Source organism: Pipra filicauda, unplaced genomic scaffold (genome assembly GCF_003945595.2).
Source record: "Pipra filicauda isolate LSUMZ 115617 unplaced genomic scaffold, ASM394559v2 scaffold285_size1263560_pilon, whole genome shotgun sequence".
Classification (NCBI taxonomy): Eukaryota; Metazoa; Chordata; class Aves; order Passeriformes; family Pipridae; genus Pipra; species Pipra filicauda.
In genome coordinates, this window is record NW_024104404.1 from 981,770 (window position 1) to 999,608 (window position 17,839).

Consider the following 17,839-nt stretch of genomic DNA (forward strand, 5'->3'; position numbering starts at 1 on the left):
GATGGGAAAGGGAGGAGTGTGAGATTAAAAATACTCCAGTCTAGGAGCAGGAGCACCTGAGCCCAGGCTCAGTGGAAACTGTGCACAGAAAGCCCAGAGGGAAGAGGGGAGTGTTTTATTTCCTCTCTTTGCAGTCAGTCACCTACTGAGAGTGAAACAGTGCACAGGTTGTGGCAGCGCTGTTTGGGCTCGGTGCTTGGAGAGGAAATCTTTTAGAAACATTAAATTACATCCTAAGTCAAGGGAAGCACCTACAAGTGTAAATCCCAGCAGGGTTGGGAGGCTCAGTGTCGGGGTTCCCTTCCCAGCTCTGTCACACACAAGCTGGGACATCCCTGGGCAATTTTCAAATAAAGGAGCTTCAACGTTTGCTGCTTATGAGAAATAAAAATACGTTTTTTTATATAAATAGGTGTATCATGAAGTTGTAAGACATCCAAGTTCCAACACTTGAACTTGGGTATCAGAGTCTCTTTCGGCAGGATAAGGGAAATGAGAAAATTCTTAAAAATTAAATCTTTTAGGGCCATTTTGTACACGAAGTTCCTTTTCTCTTTGGGCTAAGAATAGAGGGAGATCCATCACCTTTGACAGGAGATGGCTTGCAGGCAATTGGGAAAAAGGGAAAGCCCCTTTTCAGAGAAAAGAAAGCTTTTTAGGTAAAAATGAATCCATTAAAACTTATCTGAAAAGGGTGGGATTTTGTGAAACTGTAAAATGTATGGAATTTAAACTGAAGGTGTCTTTTTCCCCGGAAACTTGGTGAGAGAAAGACCCAACACGTTGAATAAATTCTTCCTTGTTTCTTTGTTCCCTAAGTTTATGCCGTCTTTCTAAATTTAAAGAGAGGGATATTTCCCACCCTGCTGTATCATGGAATGGTTTGGGTTGGAAGGGACCTTAAACCCCTCCAGTCCCACCCCCTGCCATGGGCAGGGACACCTCCCACTAGCCCAGGTTGCTCCAACCTGGCCTTGGACACTTCCAGGGATGGGGCAGCCACAGCTTCTCTGGGCAGCCTGTGCTGACATCAGTCACTGCTGCTGCTCCCAGAGCTCCACCAGCACCAGTCACCTGCAGGTATTTCACCACTCAGGCCTGAGCACAAACATCTCAATCCCAGCTAGAAAAAGACCCCGAGAACATCTCTTACTACCCAGAAAAAGTGCAGGGAAATTAATTTGGACAAAACGGGCCAGGTCCTTGATTTGGGAATATCACAGAAGTGAGAGGAATCACAGCCACTTTAACAAGCAGCCACTTGTCTGCAGGCTGAATGAGTGCAAAACGTGATGATAAATTGCTCCTGTAAACCAGAACCATCCCTGAGCAGTGGGAGCTCCCACAGTTGTGCTCAGGCAGATTTTTCACTACAGGCTGACAAAAATCTCACGCTAATCACCCGACCCAGGCCACAGAGCTCGTGGATTGCAGGGCTAATTCCATGTCACAGCTGAATCCCAGATTAATCAGACACACCACGTCCTCAGCTCCAAGTGGCTCCACACTTATTAAGGTAAGAAAAAGAAGGAAAACCTCATCTCCAACTAGAGCCACGAGGAAATCAAACTTGCACCACAACCTCGTGGCTTCTCCAAGGATAAAATCATCCAGCAACCCTTCTGTACCTACAATCCACCCCAATTTGATGTTTTTAGTCAGGCAGATGAATCCCTGCTCTTCTCCACGGCAGCAGCATCTTGGCTTGGATCGTGGCTAACTGCCCATTCACTCCTAATCAAAGACAATTTGCTGTGTTTTCCAGAGATGGCTCCGTTAAATGAAGCAGATGAGCAGTGGATCTGGCCATTTATTTATTTTTAAACCCTGATCTGGGGCACAGGGGAGGGTTTCACTCCTGTTTCAGAGACAGCTTGGCTACGAGCTCGTTTGCTGGGGGATATTAGCAGCTGGCATCTGAAAAGGCAGGGCTGGGGTGTAGAGGTAAGCCAAAGTCAACTGTGCTGAAACAGAGCCAAATTCCTATTTATTCCACAGGAAAAGTGGTTAAGCTGTGGTGGCTGTGTCATTCCAAGCACTATTTGCACAGTGACCTTTCTATTTCCCCTCTTGGAAACTAAAAATTTAATTGTTTTGCTGCTCTCGCACAGAACAAATAACTCCCCAATGATTTTCTATTGGTGAGCAAGTAACCCAAGGACTTCTCTTCTTCTGCTATCAAAGCTGCCAAATAATTCTGTGTCAACAGCTCCAGCTCATTTGAGTCTTGGTATTGTGCCAAAATTGCCTTTTTGTGTGTGTGTGTGCCAGCACAGTTGTTCATGGGACAAGGAGCAAGAGATGATCTGAACGTGGGGCTGGAAATCAGGAGCCCACAGGAACTTCTTTGGAGTGTTTCTGCTGGAGTCTCGAGTGATTTGTTCCATCTTTATTCCTGCTGGCAAGCTCCAGGAGCACTGCAGGTATCCCCTGGATCAGGTACTCTGGAGCACATCCCACCATTTAAATTTCACAGGGTTAAACTCATTTTCAGGGTCTCCTCGCTGGTGAGCAGGGACAGGACCCCAGGGAAGGGCTGGAGCTCTATCAGGGGGTTTTGGGATGGATATTAGGAAAAGGTTCTTCCCCCAGAGGGTGATGGGCACTGACCAGGCTCCCCAGGGCAGTGGGCACAGCCCCAAGGCTGCCAGAGCTCCAGGAGCATTTTGACAACATTCTCAGGGACAGGGGGGGGATTGTTGGGGTGTCCTGGGAGGGGCAGGAGTTGGACTGGATGATCCTTGGGAGTCCCTTCCCACTCAGGATATTCCATGATTCTATGATTCTCACTAACCTGTAATGAAATAAGGGGATAAACAGTCCTTCTGACCCACAAAATATAGAACTAATGCCACAGGGAATACCAGGGATCACCAGAGGTGCTCCAAACGTGGCTCCTCCGTGCACCCCACACAGACACGCAGGGGCTGCCCTGGGAAGCAGCAGTGACCTGTCAGCTGATGGAGAGTGTGCAAATAGCTGTTCTCACACCTACCTGGTGACAGGGCCAGCTCTGCCCTTGGCAGGGTCCACGCAGACCTTGCTTTAACCCAGGTACAATCACATGCCTGGGAAAGCTCTTCCATGAACCCGCACTCCTTCCAAGTCTGCTCGCAGGTCGGGGCTTTGCAATCATTTAATTGTTGCAAAAAGGGTGCAAAAAGCTTCTTTGCCCACCTTTAGCTGGATGGAGGGCAGGGAAAAGAAGCCCAAAGAAGAAAAGTAACGAGGACTTGCCAAAGGAACCTGCTGCAGGAAAGGCTGTGAGGAAATTCAGACAGAACTGACACCAACAAGGTGCTGATCCATCTCCACCTTCCCCCCAGTGCCCCTGGAATGCTGCCACCACCACCACCACAGCAGACACATCTTCATGAGAAATTCCACGAGCTCAACTCAAATTTAAACTAAACCAGCACCTTCAAAGCCAAGTTTAGGTTAAAACAGCTCCTGATTACCTTAAAATAAATGTCCCCGAGTAAACGGCTCCGACCAAAACATGGGAACGCTTCCAGCAGGGAATTGCACCTGTTTAATGAGGAGTTTTATTAAACTGGTGCAATTTGTTCAAGCTGAAGGAGAACTACTGATGAAGAACTAATACAAACAGCAAGGGAAGAGGAACAGAGCAAAATCCTCACGGAATAACCTCAAGAAATAGAAGTTCTGCCAAACTGGCCACAGCACAGATGTCTGCAGCACGTGACAAGGTTATTCCATCAGCTGCTCTTTCCCTGAGCTGAACAGTCACAGAAGCCAAGCAAAAAGGGAAGGAGTGAGCACCTGAGAGCCCAAGATGTCCTTCCCTGTGCAAACAGTGATGCTGGGAACCAGGAGAGGCTGAGGGTGGGAAAGCCACAAAATCCCACGTGCGGACACGGGTCTGCACCCCGGAGATTTACACAAATGCATTGGCAAGAGGAGTTGCTTCCATAGGAAACCAAGATGGGAACCAAACTGTTGGTTCCACGGGACCAAAGTGAGAGAAGCAGGACCCAGCAGAGGACAAAGGGGTGGACACCTCGGGGCTTCAGGGAAGCTGGGGTTGTCCACTCAGCCCCACCACTGAACAGCCTCACCCAACCAACACTGCTGGGTTTAGTTTTCTGTATGATCCTGCCCTTCACAAATTAAAAAAAGGAATTGTCTCTTCCATTTTTCCTTGCCAAGCTAAGGATCTTTAGTCAATGAACCTCCATCCCCTGTCCCACTCTCCAGGCACACGGCGAAAGTCTCCGCTGCCCTCGGAGGAGGAACAAGCTGTTGATCCCCATCTTCCCACTGCTGCCAGCAATTAGCACTAATGATTTTATGGAGTGTGTGACAGTTGGTGACAGTGACCCAGGGAGTTTCATCAGCTTCTGTTCCACAGGTTTCAGAACATCTGCTCGTGTGCCAGGGCCCTGGTGCTCCCCAGGGAAAGCGCAGCCCTCGGAGCCGGGGAAAGCACCACGGGCAGCTGCCTCCTCCCTACCTGGGCACCCAGGTTGGGCACTGGTGCTGAGCACAGCGCCCTGCAGAGCAGGGGCACAGGCACCAGGCAGTGGGACCAGTCATGGACACCTGTCCAGGGCTGCAGGATCTCCAGTGGGTGGAGATGGCACAGAGAGCATGGAAAAGCCAAAGGAAGAAACCAAAACGTGCTTTAGTAGGAGAAGCAGCTCAGCTGTGCAGGTTGAGAGAGATCCACAAATAACCTTCTCCAGGGATAAGAGAGGTTGGAGAAGGAGGGGAATGAGTCACAGAATCACAGAATCAGCTGGGTTGGAAGGGACCTCTGAGATTCAAGTCCAACCCTTGATCCAACCCCGCTGTGGTTCCCAGCCCATGGCACTGGTGCCACATCCAGTCTCAGCTTAAAAACCTCCAGGGATGGAGAATCCACCCCTTCCCTGGGCAGCCCATTCCAATGGCTGAGCATCCTCTCTGCAAAGAAATTCTCCCTGATATCCAACCTGAACCTCCCCTGGCACAGCTTCAGACCCAGCCCTCTTGTCTTGCTGATGGTTGCCTGGGAAAAGAGACCAACCCCCCCCGGCTCCCCCCTCCTGTCAGGGAGTTGCAGAGAGTGAGGAGGTCTCCCCTGAGCCTCCTCTTCTCCAGGCTGAACAGCCCCAGCTCCCTCAGCCTCTCCTCACAGCACTTGTGCTCCAGTCCCTTCCCCAGCCTCGTTGCTCTCCTCTGGACCTGCTCCAGGACCTCAATGTCCTTCCTGAGCTGAGGGCCCAGAACTGGACACAGCACTCCAGGGGTGGCCTCACCAGTGCTGAGTCCAGGGCAAGAATCACTTCCTTGGCCCTCTTGGCCACCCTGTTCCTGAGCCAGGCCAGGATCCATTGGCCTTCTTGGCCCCCTGGGCACATCCACACTCCCCCATCCAGCCCCGACCAGCGCTCAGCCAGAGGGAAGCACAGGAAACCAAGCTGAACATTCCAGCACTCACAGCATTCCCATCATCTCCCTGAGGACTCCCTGGGCCCAGCAGGATCTCCTCTAACCCCACCTCATCCAGATTTCAGCACAGCAATCTCAGCTGGACACAAAGCCACGGTGACTCCGGGGGTTGGGTGGAAACGCCTCTTCCACCCTGCCAGGGTGATTCCTGCCTTTTGATCCCGGAGCCAGGCAGTTCCTGGGAAGCTTGTGCTGCTTCTTAAGACACCTTTAAAATGATATCAGTTCTCAGTACAGCAATGGAGCAGACCTTAAACCCCAAGGTAAGCTTTGTGTGGGTGTGAATTCCAACGGAGTTCCCATCAGCAGCTTCTTCCCACCAGGACCATTCCTCAGATCATCTCAAGGAAAACTACTAATCTGCAAAAGACTGGAAGCTGGAGATTTATCTCACATAACCTGCAACATCAGCCTCATCCTGCAATAGCTGGAGAGGAATTTGTCAAAAAGTATCAGGGCTCAGGATGGGAAATGAAGATGTTCAAATGAAGGTTGGGGAAGATGCTGGTTTAGGAGGTTCAACATCCTCCAAAGGCTTGGAAAGGGTAGGAAGCAGATCCCAAAAAGGGAAGTTGCAAACTGGTGATTTAAGGATGAAGGATTTTGGAACCACCTCTGGCTCTTTAGCAGGCACAGTTCTCAATGAGCCAGGTGGAGCAAATCCTGGGCCTTGGACAAAAGTGCATTGCAAGCACTTTTCTTAATGTTGGGAAGGGGTGCACTGACAGACCTCTGCTCCTGCACAGACCCCAGAGAGGAAGGAAAAGACCTTCTTCTTCCTCAGTCTCAGCTTCTCTTGGCTCAGTTTTATCAGCCACCTCCTCCTGCTGTACAAGAGACTTTTTAAAGTTAGAAATGAAGAGACTTCAACCCCCCAAAAAGTGTTATTCTGAAATGCTCAACAGCCTTTAATTCATTTTGAACCTAGAGGCAAAGAAAAAAATAGGCAAAAAATACATCACAGCCTTAATCTAGGGGGAGAAAGAAAAAAAAAAATCATTATTTTTATAGCACATAATCAGACACTTACAAATATATTTCACTGGAGGAAGGGGTAGGAATGTGCATTTCCTATTTCCTTTTCAAGAGTCTGATGCCCAAGGGGCATCAATATGGTCATTACCCCAAATCTGCACAAGTCATTCCTAATCCAAAAAGAGGGATTTAAAAATCAACAAAAAAAAAAAAAAAAAGAAGAGGGAAAACCCCTTGTACCCAGGAAAGGCATTTGACAGTTCCAGGGTCATGTTTCAACATAACTCAGCATCTGAATATGGGGGGGGGAGGAAACACATTTTTGTTTTTACAGTATAAATAGTATTTTAAAAAGGTAGTACTCATGGATACAGGAATGGTGCTATTGCAGTCAGGATTTCAACATGCAGAGGAAATTCCCCAACAACCACTCATCCCATCCCACCCTTCCCCTCCCACCTCCAAAAAAAAAAAATCCTCTGCTGGTTAAATTTCTCTTTCAATTGTTTTAAATATTTCTCTCGTAGCCTGGCAACATTCTTTAGTCTTTTATACAAGCAAGTTTTCTATTAAATCATATTTTAACCGACAGGAGACAGCTCTGGAGGAGGAACAACCGAGGCTTGGAAGAACCTTGCCAATTTTTTGAAACTTTTATTAGTCTCAGTTTGGTTTTATTGGTGGAGACATCTACTGAAAACGTCAAAAATTCAGAAATTAAAAAAAAAAACAAAACAAACAAACAAAACCCCCCCCCCCCCAAAAAAACCAAAACACAACCCTGTTTTTCCAAGGTCTTACGAACACGCACGCGCAGCCACGCAACACAGAAAATAACCCGTAGCAGAGGCAGGAAGGGAGGGCGGGGAACTCCAATTCTCAGGGGAGAACAAAACCAAAGTTTAAAAAAAAAAAAAAAAAAAAAAAAAAAAAAAAAAAAAAAAAAAAAAAACGAAAAACAGAAAAAGAGAAAAAAAAAATGAAATTGCTTTATTCTATCTCCACTCTTTCACTAGGACAGTTTAATACCCACGGAGTCTCTTAAGATGCTAATCTACCATCTGCCAGCCCACAAATCCTTCCCACTTATTCCCTTCAAGATCCAGCCAGAGCGTTGCTTAAAAAGCCTCTCTCCCCAGAACAACGGCCACCTTGCAAAGGGGCTTAAAAAAATAATAATGAAACCCCAAGAATATTGTCTCTCTCTCTCTCTCCATCCAGTAATTTCAGGGAATTAAGTGGAAAAGATTGCAGTGCAGCGTTCCGGGGCAGGAGGGGAGGGTCCGGCTGCCCTCGCCCACCTCCACCCCACCCCTCTCCAGCTCTGTCCTAGCACTGCCTTGTTCTCTCCCTCTGACTTGATTGAGGTCCTCCAAAGAACGTGGAAGACTTTCCAGTGACTTCAGTTTGGATCAGGCTCTTTCCCAAAACGCTGCTCCACGACAGCTCTTCGACCGGAGGTGATTCCCAAGCGTCCAGGTGGGAGCTGCCCACTCAATACTTTAGGGTTTGGTTTTGCCTTTAATGCTCCTTCAATCCTCAGGGAATTGAGTCCAGTCGAATGCAGGGCTCGCATTCCTCTTCCCTGGGAGTAACTCAAAAGGCTCAGTCTTTACTTAAGGAAAGGATGTCACGACAATCAAAGGCGGTTGGGGAATTTCTTCTTTAATAGGATCAAAGAAAAAACATACAAACGCCTCCCAGGCTTCTGTCACGGAATGATTCTCACACTGTAAGGAGCACAACTCAAAAAAAAAACCCAAAAAACAATAATAATAATAATAATTAAAAAATAAAAATAAGGAGACAAAGAAAAGGAGAAGGTTCCTAAGGGAGAAGTGCCTACCAGAGGGCCGGAGCAGCCCTCGGAGCTCTCGGCTGCAGCAGGAAGGGGATGGCTCGGAAGGAACTAACACAAGCAGCAACAGAACACTTGCCAAAAACAGAGTGGCATCTTGGAACTGAAAGCCATGCTGATCTCCATCTAGAAAGCAACTGTGATGGCAAAGATGGGGGAAGGAAGGTGACAAGAGCGACCCAAACCCGGCCATTTCTGCCCTAAGTGCCCTCCTGGCAGCGATGGCCACGTCTGTGCCAGGGCTTTGAGAGTGCTCAAGGTAAGAAACATCCCAGCTGTGAAACATTTCTTTCCCCATCTTCCCCAGCTTACAAAGAAGATAGTGTTTCTTTACAAAAAGAAAACAAAAAAAAAGAACCCAGAACGTTCCAGGACATCTGTTCTCGAGCTCCCTCTCCCCAGTGTAACATCAGTCACGATTCATTTGGAGGGGAGGAGGAGGAGGGGGGAGTAGAGAGGATTTCATTTCTTTTCTGTTTTTTTAAAGCCATCATCTAGAAAAATGCTTTGTGGAAACTTTTTGTTTTCCTGTTTTTGCTCACGGTTTTTCTTTTTTTTTTTTTTTTTTTTTTTTTTTTTTTTTTTTTTTTAATAATGCTCATTCATAGAAAACTTCACAAAGGTGACGTCTATGTACAGAAAACACGATTCCAAAGGCTGCTTCAGTAGTCAATGTAATAGCACCTTGAAAGACAAAAGTTTGACAGGTTTGAAAAAGTCTTTTTTTTTTGTGTGTGTGTGTGTGTGTGAAATTTTAACCCTTTCCAAGCCTCATTAAAAAAAAAAAAAAAAAAAAAAGAACCAGTCACAAAACTCCATCTGTAGAAACTCTTCCAAAGTCTCCGTGGGAAATGCTGTCTGAAGGTTTGTTTTTTTTTTTCCAAGCTCCCCACTCTCTTGGTCAGCAACACCTGGCAAGGTCGAGGTAGCGTGGAGCCAGACAGGGTTTTCCTGCAGTCCAAACCAAGAGGAGATGAAAGAAATTCACAGCAAACTATTGCACAGGGCTGGTCTTCCATTCCACAGTTTCCCATTTATTTTTTTTTTTTTTCCACGATCTCAAAAAAGGGTTAATTTAAGATTTTTTTTTTTTTTTTTAATTAATCCTGGTTAAAACATGTTGCTCTGAGTCCCAGGCTGGTACTGTGTCTGCAACAGGCTCTCCATAAAGGCCAAGTAATCTGGGTTCTGTCCATATTCTTCAGGATTTCGGGAATTCCCCAGCCGGGGACGCTTGGCCGGTCTCACTTCGTCTCCCGAAAATACATCTTCCTGAGGGGCCCCAGTGCTGAGGGACTGCAGGGGACACGAAACACAACCATTAGAGGCACGGCAGGAAAACAGGGAGGGAATCATGGAGCACACCTGTGGAACAGGCCAGCAGGGAACAACCTGGTTCAGGGCATTCCTGGAGAACATGAACTTCAAAGCATGCAAAGCACCCGGCTGGGATTCGAAATTCTGGAACCAAACTGGAAGGAGAAACCCTCAAGCTGCCTTTTTTTTTCTGCTTCAGAATATCTTTTCACTTCCTTGCCAATCCTCTCTTTATGCCTGTTCCTCCTCTGCCTCTTCTCCCAGTAGCAGACACAAAAGAAATTGGGGCTTCCCTAATTGCCTTTTAAAAAAAAGACCCACAGGAAGCATTTGGGGATCACTGCACAAACAATTCCTTCTGCTCTTCCTGCTCTCACACTCCACTGAGGTGCATTTCATTTGCTTCCACTCAAATGAGATCAGGTGGGACCAGGTGGCACCACTGTGGTCCCTTCCAACCTTTTCCTTTCTGGGATTCTGGGATTCCTTGGTAGAAATTATCTCCCATAGCTTTGTCCCTTTGTCCTCCTGCTCTACAGCATCCCCTCCACAGAGAACAAACAGGCTGAAGCTCTGGCAGCAGAAATACAGGAGAAAAGCTTTAGCTTTCAACCAGACTTGAAGCTTTCTATTCCCTTTATTCCCTTTCCAGCTTGCATTCCTTCCTCTGGAACTGTTATAAAGTCTCCACTGCACAGAATGTGCTTCTTTCCAAAATCCTGGATTTCAGGGCTCCAATATGTTGTCTTTATTATTAAACAAGCTTAAATAGACTGGAATATTGTGCATGCCTCAGAAATTACTGCTGTGGTGCTTCTTTGCCACCAGAAATCCTTCAAGGGTAACGAGGTAAATTATTATTAACCTCTAAAATTTAGGCCACGAGGTCTCACAGAGACAAACAACCTCAAACGAGAGGGAGAAGCCATTGGGGCTGTATCACAGAAAGCATTTTACACGTGGGATTTTTAGGCTAAAACCCCTGAAGATTTCATGGAAAAGGGAACAAAAATTTCCTCTAACTTGTGCTCGGTCCCTCCCCAGAACTGCCTGTCCCTGGGCTGTTTCTGACTGGTTTAACTGGGCTGACTGTTATTCTTAAGAGGAGGTTGAATCATCCTCCTTTTGTCTCTTAAAAGAGACAAAAAGGAGCCCAGAACCTTGTCACAGGTTGGCTCTGGACCTGTCCCTGTCCTGCAGTGCCTGCCAGGCACGAAGGAGAAAACTGTACATCCTCCAGTCTCATCATTTGTTTTAATGAAATGGCTTTAAAGGTTAAAGCACCGGGTTTGAAAACACCCAGCAAGTCTGGAACCAAAAAAAGCTATGAAATAAATCCCTCATCTCTTCTAGGCCCAGTAATTCCACTGTATGCACTCAAAGACAGCCTGATCTTGTAGATTAAGAGATTTATAGGTAAGAGCTACGTTCTAAATCTCCCATTCGGTGAGAAAAGGGGGTTTGGTCCCAGGTTGATAATCAGTCCTCCAGAAAGAACTGAGCTGTAGCCAAATCCACCTCTCATTTGGACAAAATGACTCCAATATAACTAAACTCATCTGGTGTAAAATGATCTGAACATAATCTTTTAACCAGAGGAAATAAAAATCCGATCCCAACACGTGCAAGGGAAAATCGTTTCTGTGCTTCTCAAGCATTCCCAGCAAGGATTCCTTCTACTTTATGCATCTGGGGGAATGACAAGTGGTTTTACAGCCACAGAAACTGGAGGCTGCATTCACTTAATGTCTAAAAAGCACCAGAAGATGATGTGAAGGGAGTTGTGCAAGTACAGCTGGTTTAGTGTTGCTATTTTGGTACCCACCAGGCGAGACTTCACTCTCTTGGGAAGCTCTTCCTCCAAGGTATAAATATCTCCACGCTTCACCATTAGCTGAGAACCATCTTCAAACTCGACCTGCAGAGAGGCAGAAGATGAAATCACAACTAGCCCTTGAATGGTCCATTCCCAGCCTGTCCCTCCAGGGAACACCAAGGAAGCATCAGGGGCCAGATCCCATGGATGATCTCGTCCTTAGCACTGCAGGACTGCTCTGGAGTGAGCATTCCTAAGCTCTGCCAAGGATGCTGAACCCAGAAAGTGCTGTTTTCAGTGCTGTTCAGGCACCTCTGTCTTATCCAGCCCAAGGGCTCCCATGGATCCCAAAATATCTGCACCCCCAGCTGGCCCAGCACCTCTGTTCCCCCCTCCCATTACATATTCCTCCTGATTTTTTATTCAAATCCTCAAAAAAAAAAACCCAGCAGCTTTTCACTCCTAATAAAAGCAGCCCTGTATTCAGGCCAATATGGTAATAAGAACTTCTTTCATCTTAAACAAAGCATTTTCACAGGTCACAAGGAAACAATTCCAGCTACTAAAGCACATTTGTATTTCAACCAGCAGAAACAGTCAGCCAGGTACAAAAAACTCCTCCCCATCAACCCTTTTTGCTAAGCACTGATTATATCATGAATTATGCATCAGATGTTCCAGGAACGTTTATTCATGGGAACGTGCACGGCAAAATGTTAAAACTATTAAAAGTTTTTAAAGAGATTCTTATTTCCTTTGCTCGAGGCTTTAATTCAGTTTTCTGGATAAAGCAGAAGGACACAGATCAGAGTTTAATAGGGGTGTCAGGTTCAGCCTGGACAAATTCAGAGGGAATAAAGCATCTGTGCTCCCAAATCCTCCTCCTGCTCTGTCCAGCTCCAGCAGCTCATTCCTTACCCAGGCCCAGCATTCCCATCATGGAGCAGCATCCAGGAGCTGGGATAATTGTGCAGGAGGAAGCTCAGGCCTTGGAAGGTGAGCCCTTCTGGGGAGGGTTTAAGATGCTACTTCATTTATTCCCATTTATTTCCACTTATTATTCCCTATGTTATATCCCACTTAGTCCCTGGTTTTGCAGAGCCCCACTATGGAACAGAGTCAGAAGGGAACAGGAATTAGAAGGTGTAAGAGCCAAGGCACCAGCAGATCCCTGTCTGCCTCTTCCATGTCATGAGCTCAACTTGTAGGAGAAAGGCAGGATTTGGAACTGAGGACAGGGTCATTTTACCTGTCAGAGTGGTTGGACCCTGATTATTTAAGTTCCAAATCACTGCTATGGGTTAAGACCCTTGGTGGAGCAACCCATGGGTTGGACCCACAGGTTCCAAGTTCCAGGACAGTCATTTGGGCTCAATTTTTAAAAAATATACACATCTAATCTTAGCAGGCTGGAGATGGGAACTGGGAAGCTACTGCAAAATAAGCCAAGTTTAAAATGCAAAGCTAATCCCTGCTGTCTTCCCAGGAACACACTTCTTTCACAGCAAAACTGGTTTTGTGGTTTTAAATGGAATCCTGCTGCACAGTGTGTGCAGAGGGAAGCAGTGTGGGAAACTGTCCCAGCTGTTCTCCCCATGGAGAAGAGCTCTGCTCACAGGTAACTGCAGGATTGGAAAACCACAGGCTCCTCGTGCATATTTTCCTGTCACCTGGCACTATCCATGGAACAGCCCATTCCAAAGGAGAAATCCAGGAGGATTTTCTTTGCTGTGATTCAACTGGAAAGCAAGGAAAACCATACAGCTTTATGGAGCTCTATATTGTCCTTATTCATAACCAGGGGCACCTCAGATCACATCTCTGAGGGAGTTACAGCCACTGAGAGCCCCCCAGGGGTTGTTGGGCTCTTCCAGACACAAAACACTCTGTGCAAAGTCTTGCCCAGGGAATTTGTGGCTGTCCCTGGATCCCTGGAAGTGTCCAAGGCCAGGTTGGACAGGGCTTGGAGCAACCTGGGCTGGTGGAAGGTGTCCCTGCCCATGGCAGGGGGTGGGACTGGATGGGCTTTAAGGTCCCTTCCAACCCAAACCATTCTGGGATTCTGTGAAAGGACAGAAACCAGAATCCTGTTTCAAACACATTCAAGCTACAGGACTTCCATTGTCTTTTGTCCAGAGGCATTAATCTCTTCAAAATCACAATTATTCGCTAATTCCAGCATGTGTTCTTCAAAGTATATTTTTCCAGCATGTATTTTGCAAAGTATACTTTTCAAAGTATAGTTTTCAACTTTTGGTACCATTTAAGAATTATTTGATCAAATGAATGCCCTGCATTTTTTAAAGCCTTCTGTGCTGAAACACTGACCCAATGTACCAGGTTAAAGCTTCCTTTACTGACCATTACAACTCCCCTAAACAAAATTCTGCATGTGGAACAAACTCAGAGACCAAAAAATCTCTCAGTGCTGTTTTACTCACCTTAAAACCAGAGAAGGTGGGAGTGAAGGTTTCCAACTCCTCACACAACAGCAGCAGGAATTTCCAAATGCTGCTGCTGCTGCTGCTCCACAAAGCACCTTCCCATAAGCAGAGGATTATTCCTCATTCTCCTGACCCCTTATATTCCTCCCTCTCCCCTCAAAGTGCTGGTACTGCTTTGATGGTTGGACTTGATGATCTTAAAAGTCTTTTTCAACATTAGTGATCCTAAAGTGTTGAGGAAAGTTATTCTAATTATGTAGACACTGATTCATGTGGAACCACACATGAGGAGCTCAGCTCCAGCCATCAGAGCACTTCAAGTAGGGCACTTTTGGCCTGATCTATAAGGAAAAAGGCAAATTTGGTTTACATTTTAAAAGCAGGTCCAGTCTAGACGTGTGTCTATCCCTACATCCACATTCTGCCACAGAAAACATTTCACCCTGACCCTGTTCAACACCCTGTTTCTCTTTACCCTCCCAGCAGGATTAATTTCAGGAGGGAAATTCTCCTTCCTGACCAAGTGTTCAACACCAGGGAGCTGCACAGTGCCAGGAACCATCAGACACGTGGCCATGGGGGTCCTCTGCCACACTCACCTGGTAAATCTGACTGATCTGGGCTGCAATAAACTTGGCTTTATAGATGATCCCATCCGTCCACTGCAGCTGAACCAGCTCCCCCTCCAGAGGGGGTCCCATTTGGATGCAGTCCCTGCTCTGAAGACAGAGGGAAACAGGTCAGAGAGATATCAAAGCTCAGGAACCAGAGAGGTGTTTAAATCACTGCTCGAGGAAGCTGCTCCACAGCACTATAATTAGGTGGAAGATGTTTCTGCCCTTGGGATTAATTGTGGGCATCTCGAACAAAACCAGCGTGAGAGACCGGGAATGACAGCACCCAGTTCTGGGACATTTCTCATTACAAATCCCAAAACACCAGATCTGCTGTATCTCAAAACCAAGCAGGGTAGCTCAGTGAATCAGTGGCACAATCAGGAAGGGAATGCATGAGTTGACAAATAAGCCTCTTCTAGACATTCCCTCTATTAAGTGAACTCCCTATTCTGAAGCAGAAGCAGCTCACAGACAATCTGCTTCCCCCATGAATCACACTTGTCAGTTGAAAAATAAGATTATTCAACCACAAAATAAAGAGGACGAAGCTTAAAACAAACACTACTTTCTGTGAAGTCATCTGCATTCAGCAAAATCACATCTTTGTCAAGGAACCAAAAAAAATAAATGAGATAATGTCAGAAACAAGAACTGCAGTGAAGAGCGGGATGAGATTTTCTAAGCGAGCAGCGACTTTTTTAATTTTAATTTTTTTTTTTTAAATTTACTTTGCTGTTCCAGCCCAAAGCACACGAGAGGAAGGCACAAATCACACTTGGCACTCATCTATAAAGTCCCAGCCTCCACAGAGCTGCTTACAATGATGCTTTCGGGGTAAACGTTGTCGCTGTAGGAACCGTCGTCAAAGTTGACCTCGTAGAAGGTCTGCGTGGTTGTGCCGATCACTCTGCACCGGTAGTAGAGCCCATTCCTGTTCTTTGTGATCACAGTCTGCCCCAGGGCCACCTCCCTTCGGAATGGGATCTGTGGGAGAGGGAAAAGGGAAACATCTGCAACCCGCAAATTGGAAAAGCCGCGTCAAAAATATCACAGAACCGTGGAACGGTTTGGGTCGAGAGGGAACTTAAAGCTCGTGGAGTTCCAACCCCCTGCCACGGGCAGGGACACCAATCTTCAGCAACATCAGAAGAGGAGATCTCAGGAAAGCTGTATCTGATGGGGGTTTGCTGTCTCTGGATAACTGTGTCCCTCTCCAGCAGAGCAGTTCCTCAGCAGTAACGGAGTGAGAGGCAGCGGGTTCCTCCAGCCCCTCGGATCACACAATCACCATGGAAGGGTTTGGGTTGGAAGGGACCTTAAAGCCCATCCAGTCCCACCCCCTGCCATGGGCAGGGACACCTTCCACTAGACCAGGTTGCTCCAAGTCCTGTCTAACCCGGCCTTGGACACTTCCAGGGATGGAGCAGCCACAGCTTCTCTGGGAAGTCCATCCCAGCCCCTCCCCACCCTCCCAGGGAGGAATTCCTTCCCAATATCCCATCTAAACCTACTACCTTTGAGATTAAAGCCATTCCCAGTACTGCCTTTCTGGATAATCTTTCTGCACTAGCCAGAAAAATGTAATAAGTCTTGAGCCAATACAGGTGCAGAGAAACAATTCTAAAAAAACCCCAAAAAACCCCAAAACAAACTGACAAAAAATAAAATAACCCAAAAACCTACCAAAAAAATCCCTGACAAAACAAAATGGAACCACCATCCAAAAACAATCTTGGAGACCTCATTGCAGTTACAACTTCCTGGGCAGGGGCAGAGGAGGGGCAGGCCCTGAGGAGTCAGGGACAGGACCCAGGGAATGGCCTGGAGTTGAGTCAGGGCAGGGTTAAGTTGGGTCTCAGGAAAAGGTCCTTCCCCCAGAGGGTGGTTGGGCACTGCCCAGGCTCCCCAGGGCAGTGGGCACAGCCCCAAGGCTGCCAGAGCTCCAGGAGTGTTGGGATGACACTCTGGGGGCACAGGGTGTGACTCTTGGCGATGGTCCCGTGCGGGACCAGGAGTTGGACTCAACGATCCTTGTGGGTCCCTTCCAGCTCAGCCCATTCTGTGATTCTGTGATTCTGCAACCTAAACCCCCCAAAACAACCCAAAAACCCCAAAAGCCCAAGCCAGGTCCTTACATTCTGGTTTGCTGCTTTGTGTTTGAAGCAGGTGATGGACACCACGTAGGGCCAGTCGTCCGGCTCCATGGGCACTCCGGCCGCGTGCGCGCACGTGACGTGGAAGGAGGTGGAGCAGTGCTCGTAGGAGCACTGGATGCAGGCACCCGACACCTTCTTCATCCTCTTCCGACAGTAGACACATTTCTGGAAAAAAAAAAGAGGTTGGGGTTATGCAGGCAGGCAATAGATCCACGGCATCGGTGTCTGGTGTTGCCTGCTGGAGCCGAAGAAAAAAAACTCCAAAGCAATTTAATTGGAGATGAGATAAGAAAAGGGTTTAATTTGTGCCCAGGCATAAGATTGCAAGATGCTCACGCTGGCCAGGTACAGGTGTTACAATTTATAATACAGAGCCACAGTGCTGTCTACTCTTATATGGATCTGAATCACGGGTCATCTACAGCCACCACCTGCGGCTCCCAGAGCGCTCCATCAACGCTGTCTCTGCACAATCCTAAACATCCACTGGTCAGGTTATGTGACCAATCCATCTGTCCTAGAACAGGCAGCAGTCACAAGCATTGAGGTCATGTTGCTGAGAACACAGCTGTGCTGGGCAGGGCACGTCTCCAGGATGGACCAACCACTGCCTCCCTGAGATCCTGCTCTATGGTGAACTTGCCACCGGCTGCTGCAAGAGAGGAGCCCCGAAGAGAAGATACAAGGACTCCCTGAAACAACATCTCAGCCTTGGCCACACTGATCATCATCACTGGTCTACTCTGGCCTCCAACCAGGAGGTCTGGAGACACCCCATCTCTAACGCTGCTGATGCCTTTGAGAAGGCAGCAGGGTCACCCTTGAGGAGAAAAGACAACACAGAAAGAATCGTGTCCTGCAGAATTTCCCACCTAAGGAGTCTTTCTGCTGTGCCTTTTGCAGCCAGATGTGCCTGTCTCGTATTGGCCTTTTTAGCCACCAGTGTGTTTGTAACAAACGTGGGAAGAGCCCTTCCCAAATCTTCGCTCAAGAAGCCCGGCCATGATGATGATGATGATTGCTTGTCCAATCCAAAGTTCTCCCACCCTGATCCTCCCCCATCCCACCCCCTCAGAATTAGGGCTGGGGGCTTTTCTTCATCATCTTCATCTTCTTCAGAGCCCAAAGGGTACCCGGTCACCTGGTTTTTGACTGTACTTTTGTGGTTCAGGCCAAGGCACAAGTGTTCTTAAACAACAGGC

At 47.3% G+C, this 17,839-nt stretch overlaps 1 protein-coding gene across 4 annotated transcripts in view; it reads right to left on the reverse strand.

The window, feature by feature from the left end:
- Positions 1-8,869: 8,869 nt before the first annotated feature.
- The window catches only part of KDM4B (lysine demethylase 4B), a 93,267-nt gene continuing 84,297 nt past the window's right edge, over positions 8,870-17,839 (reverse strand). For 2 of the 4 annotated variants that reach the window (XM_039382840.1, XM_039382839.1), the window contains 5 exons: positions 16,617-16,802; positions 15,301-15,465; positions 14,464-14,583; positions 11,430-11,522; positions 9,638-10,177 (listed from right to left, as the gene is read on the reverse strand). In XM_039382840.1, coding sequence (XP_039238774.1) covers positions 9,836-10,177; positions 11,430-11,522; positions 14,464-14,583; positions 15,301-15,465; positions 16,617-16,802 — 906 coding nt within the window. In that variant the 3' untranslated portion in view covers positions 9,638-9,835. Of the gene's footprint in view, positions 9,584-9,637; positions 10,178-11,429; positions 11,523-14,463; positions 14,584-15,300; positions 15,466-16,616; positions 16,803-17,839 lie in introns of those variants that run through there. The other 2 variants (XM_039382841.1, XM_039382844.1) reach the window with 2 other exon arrangements.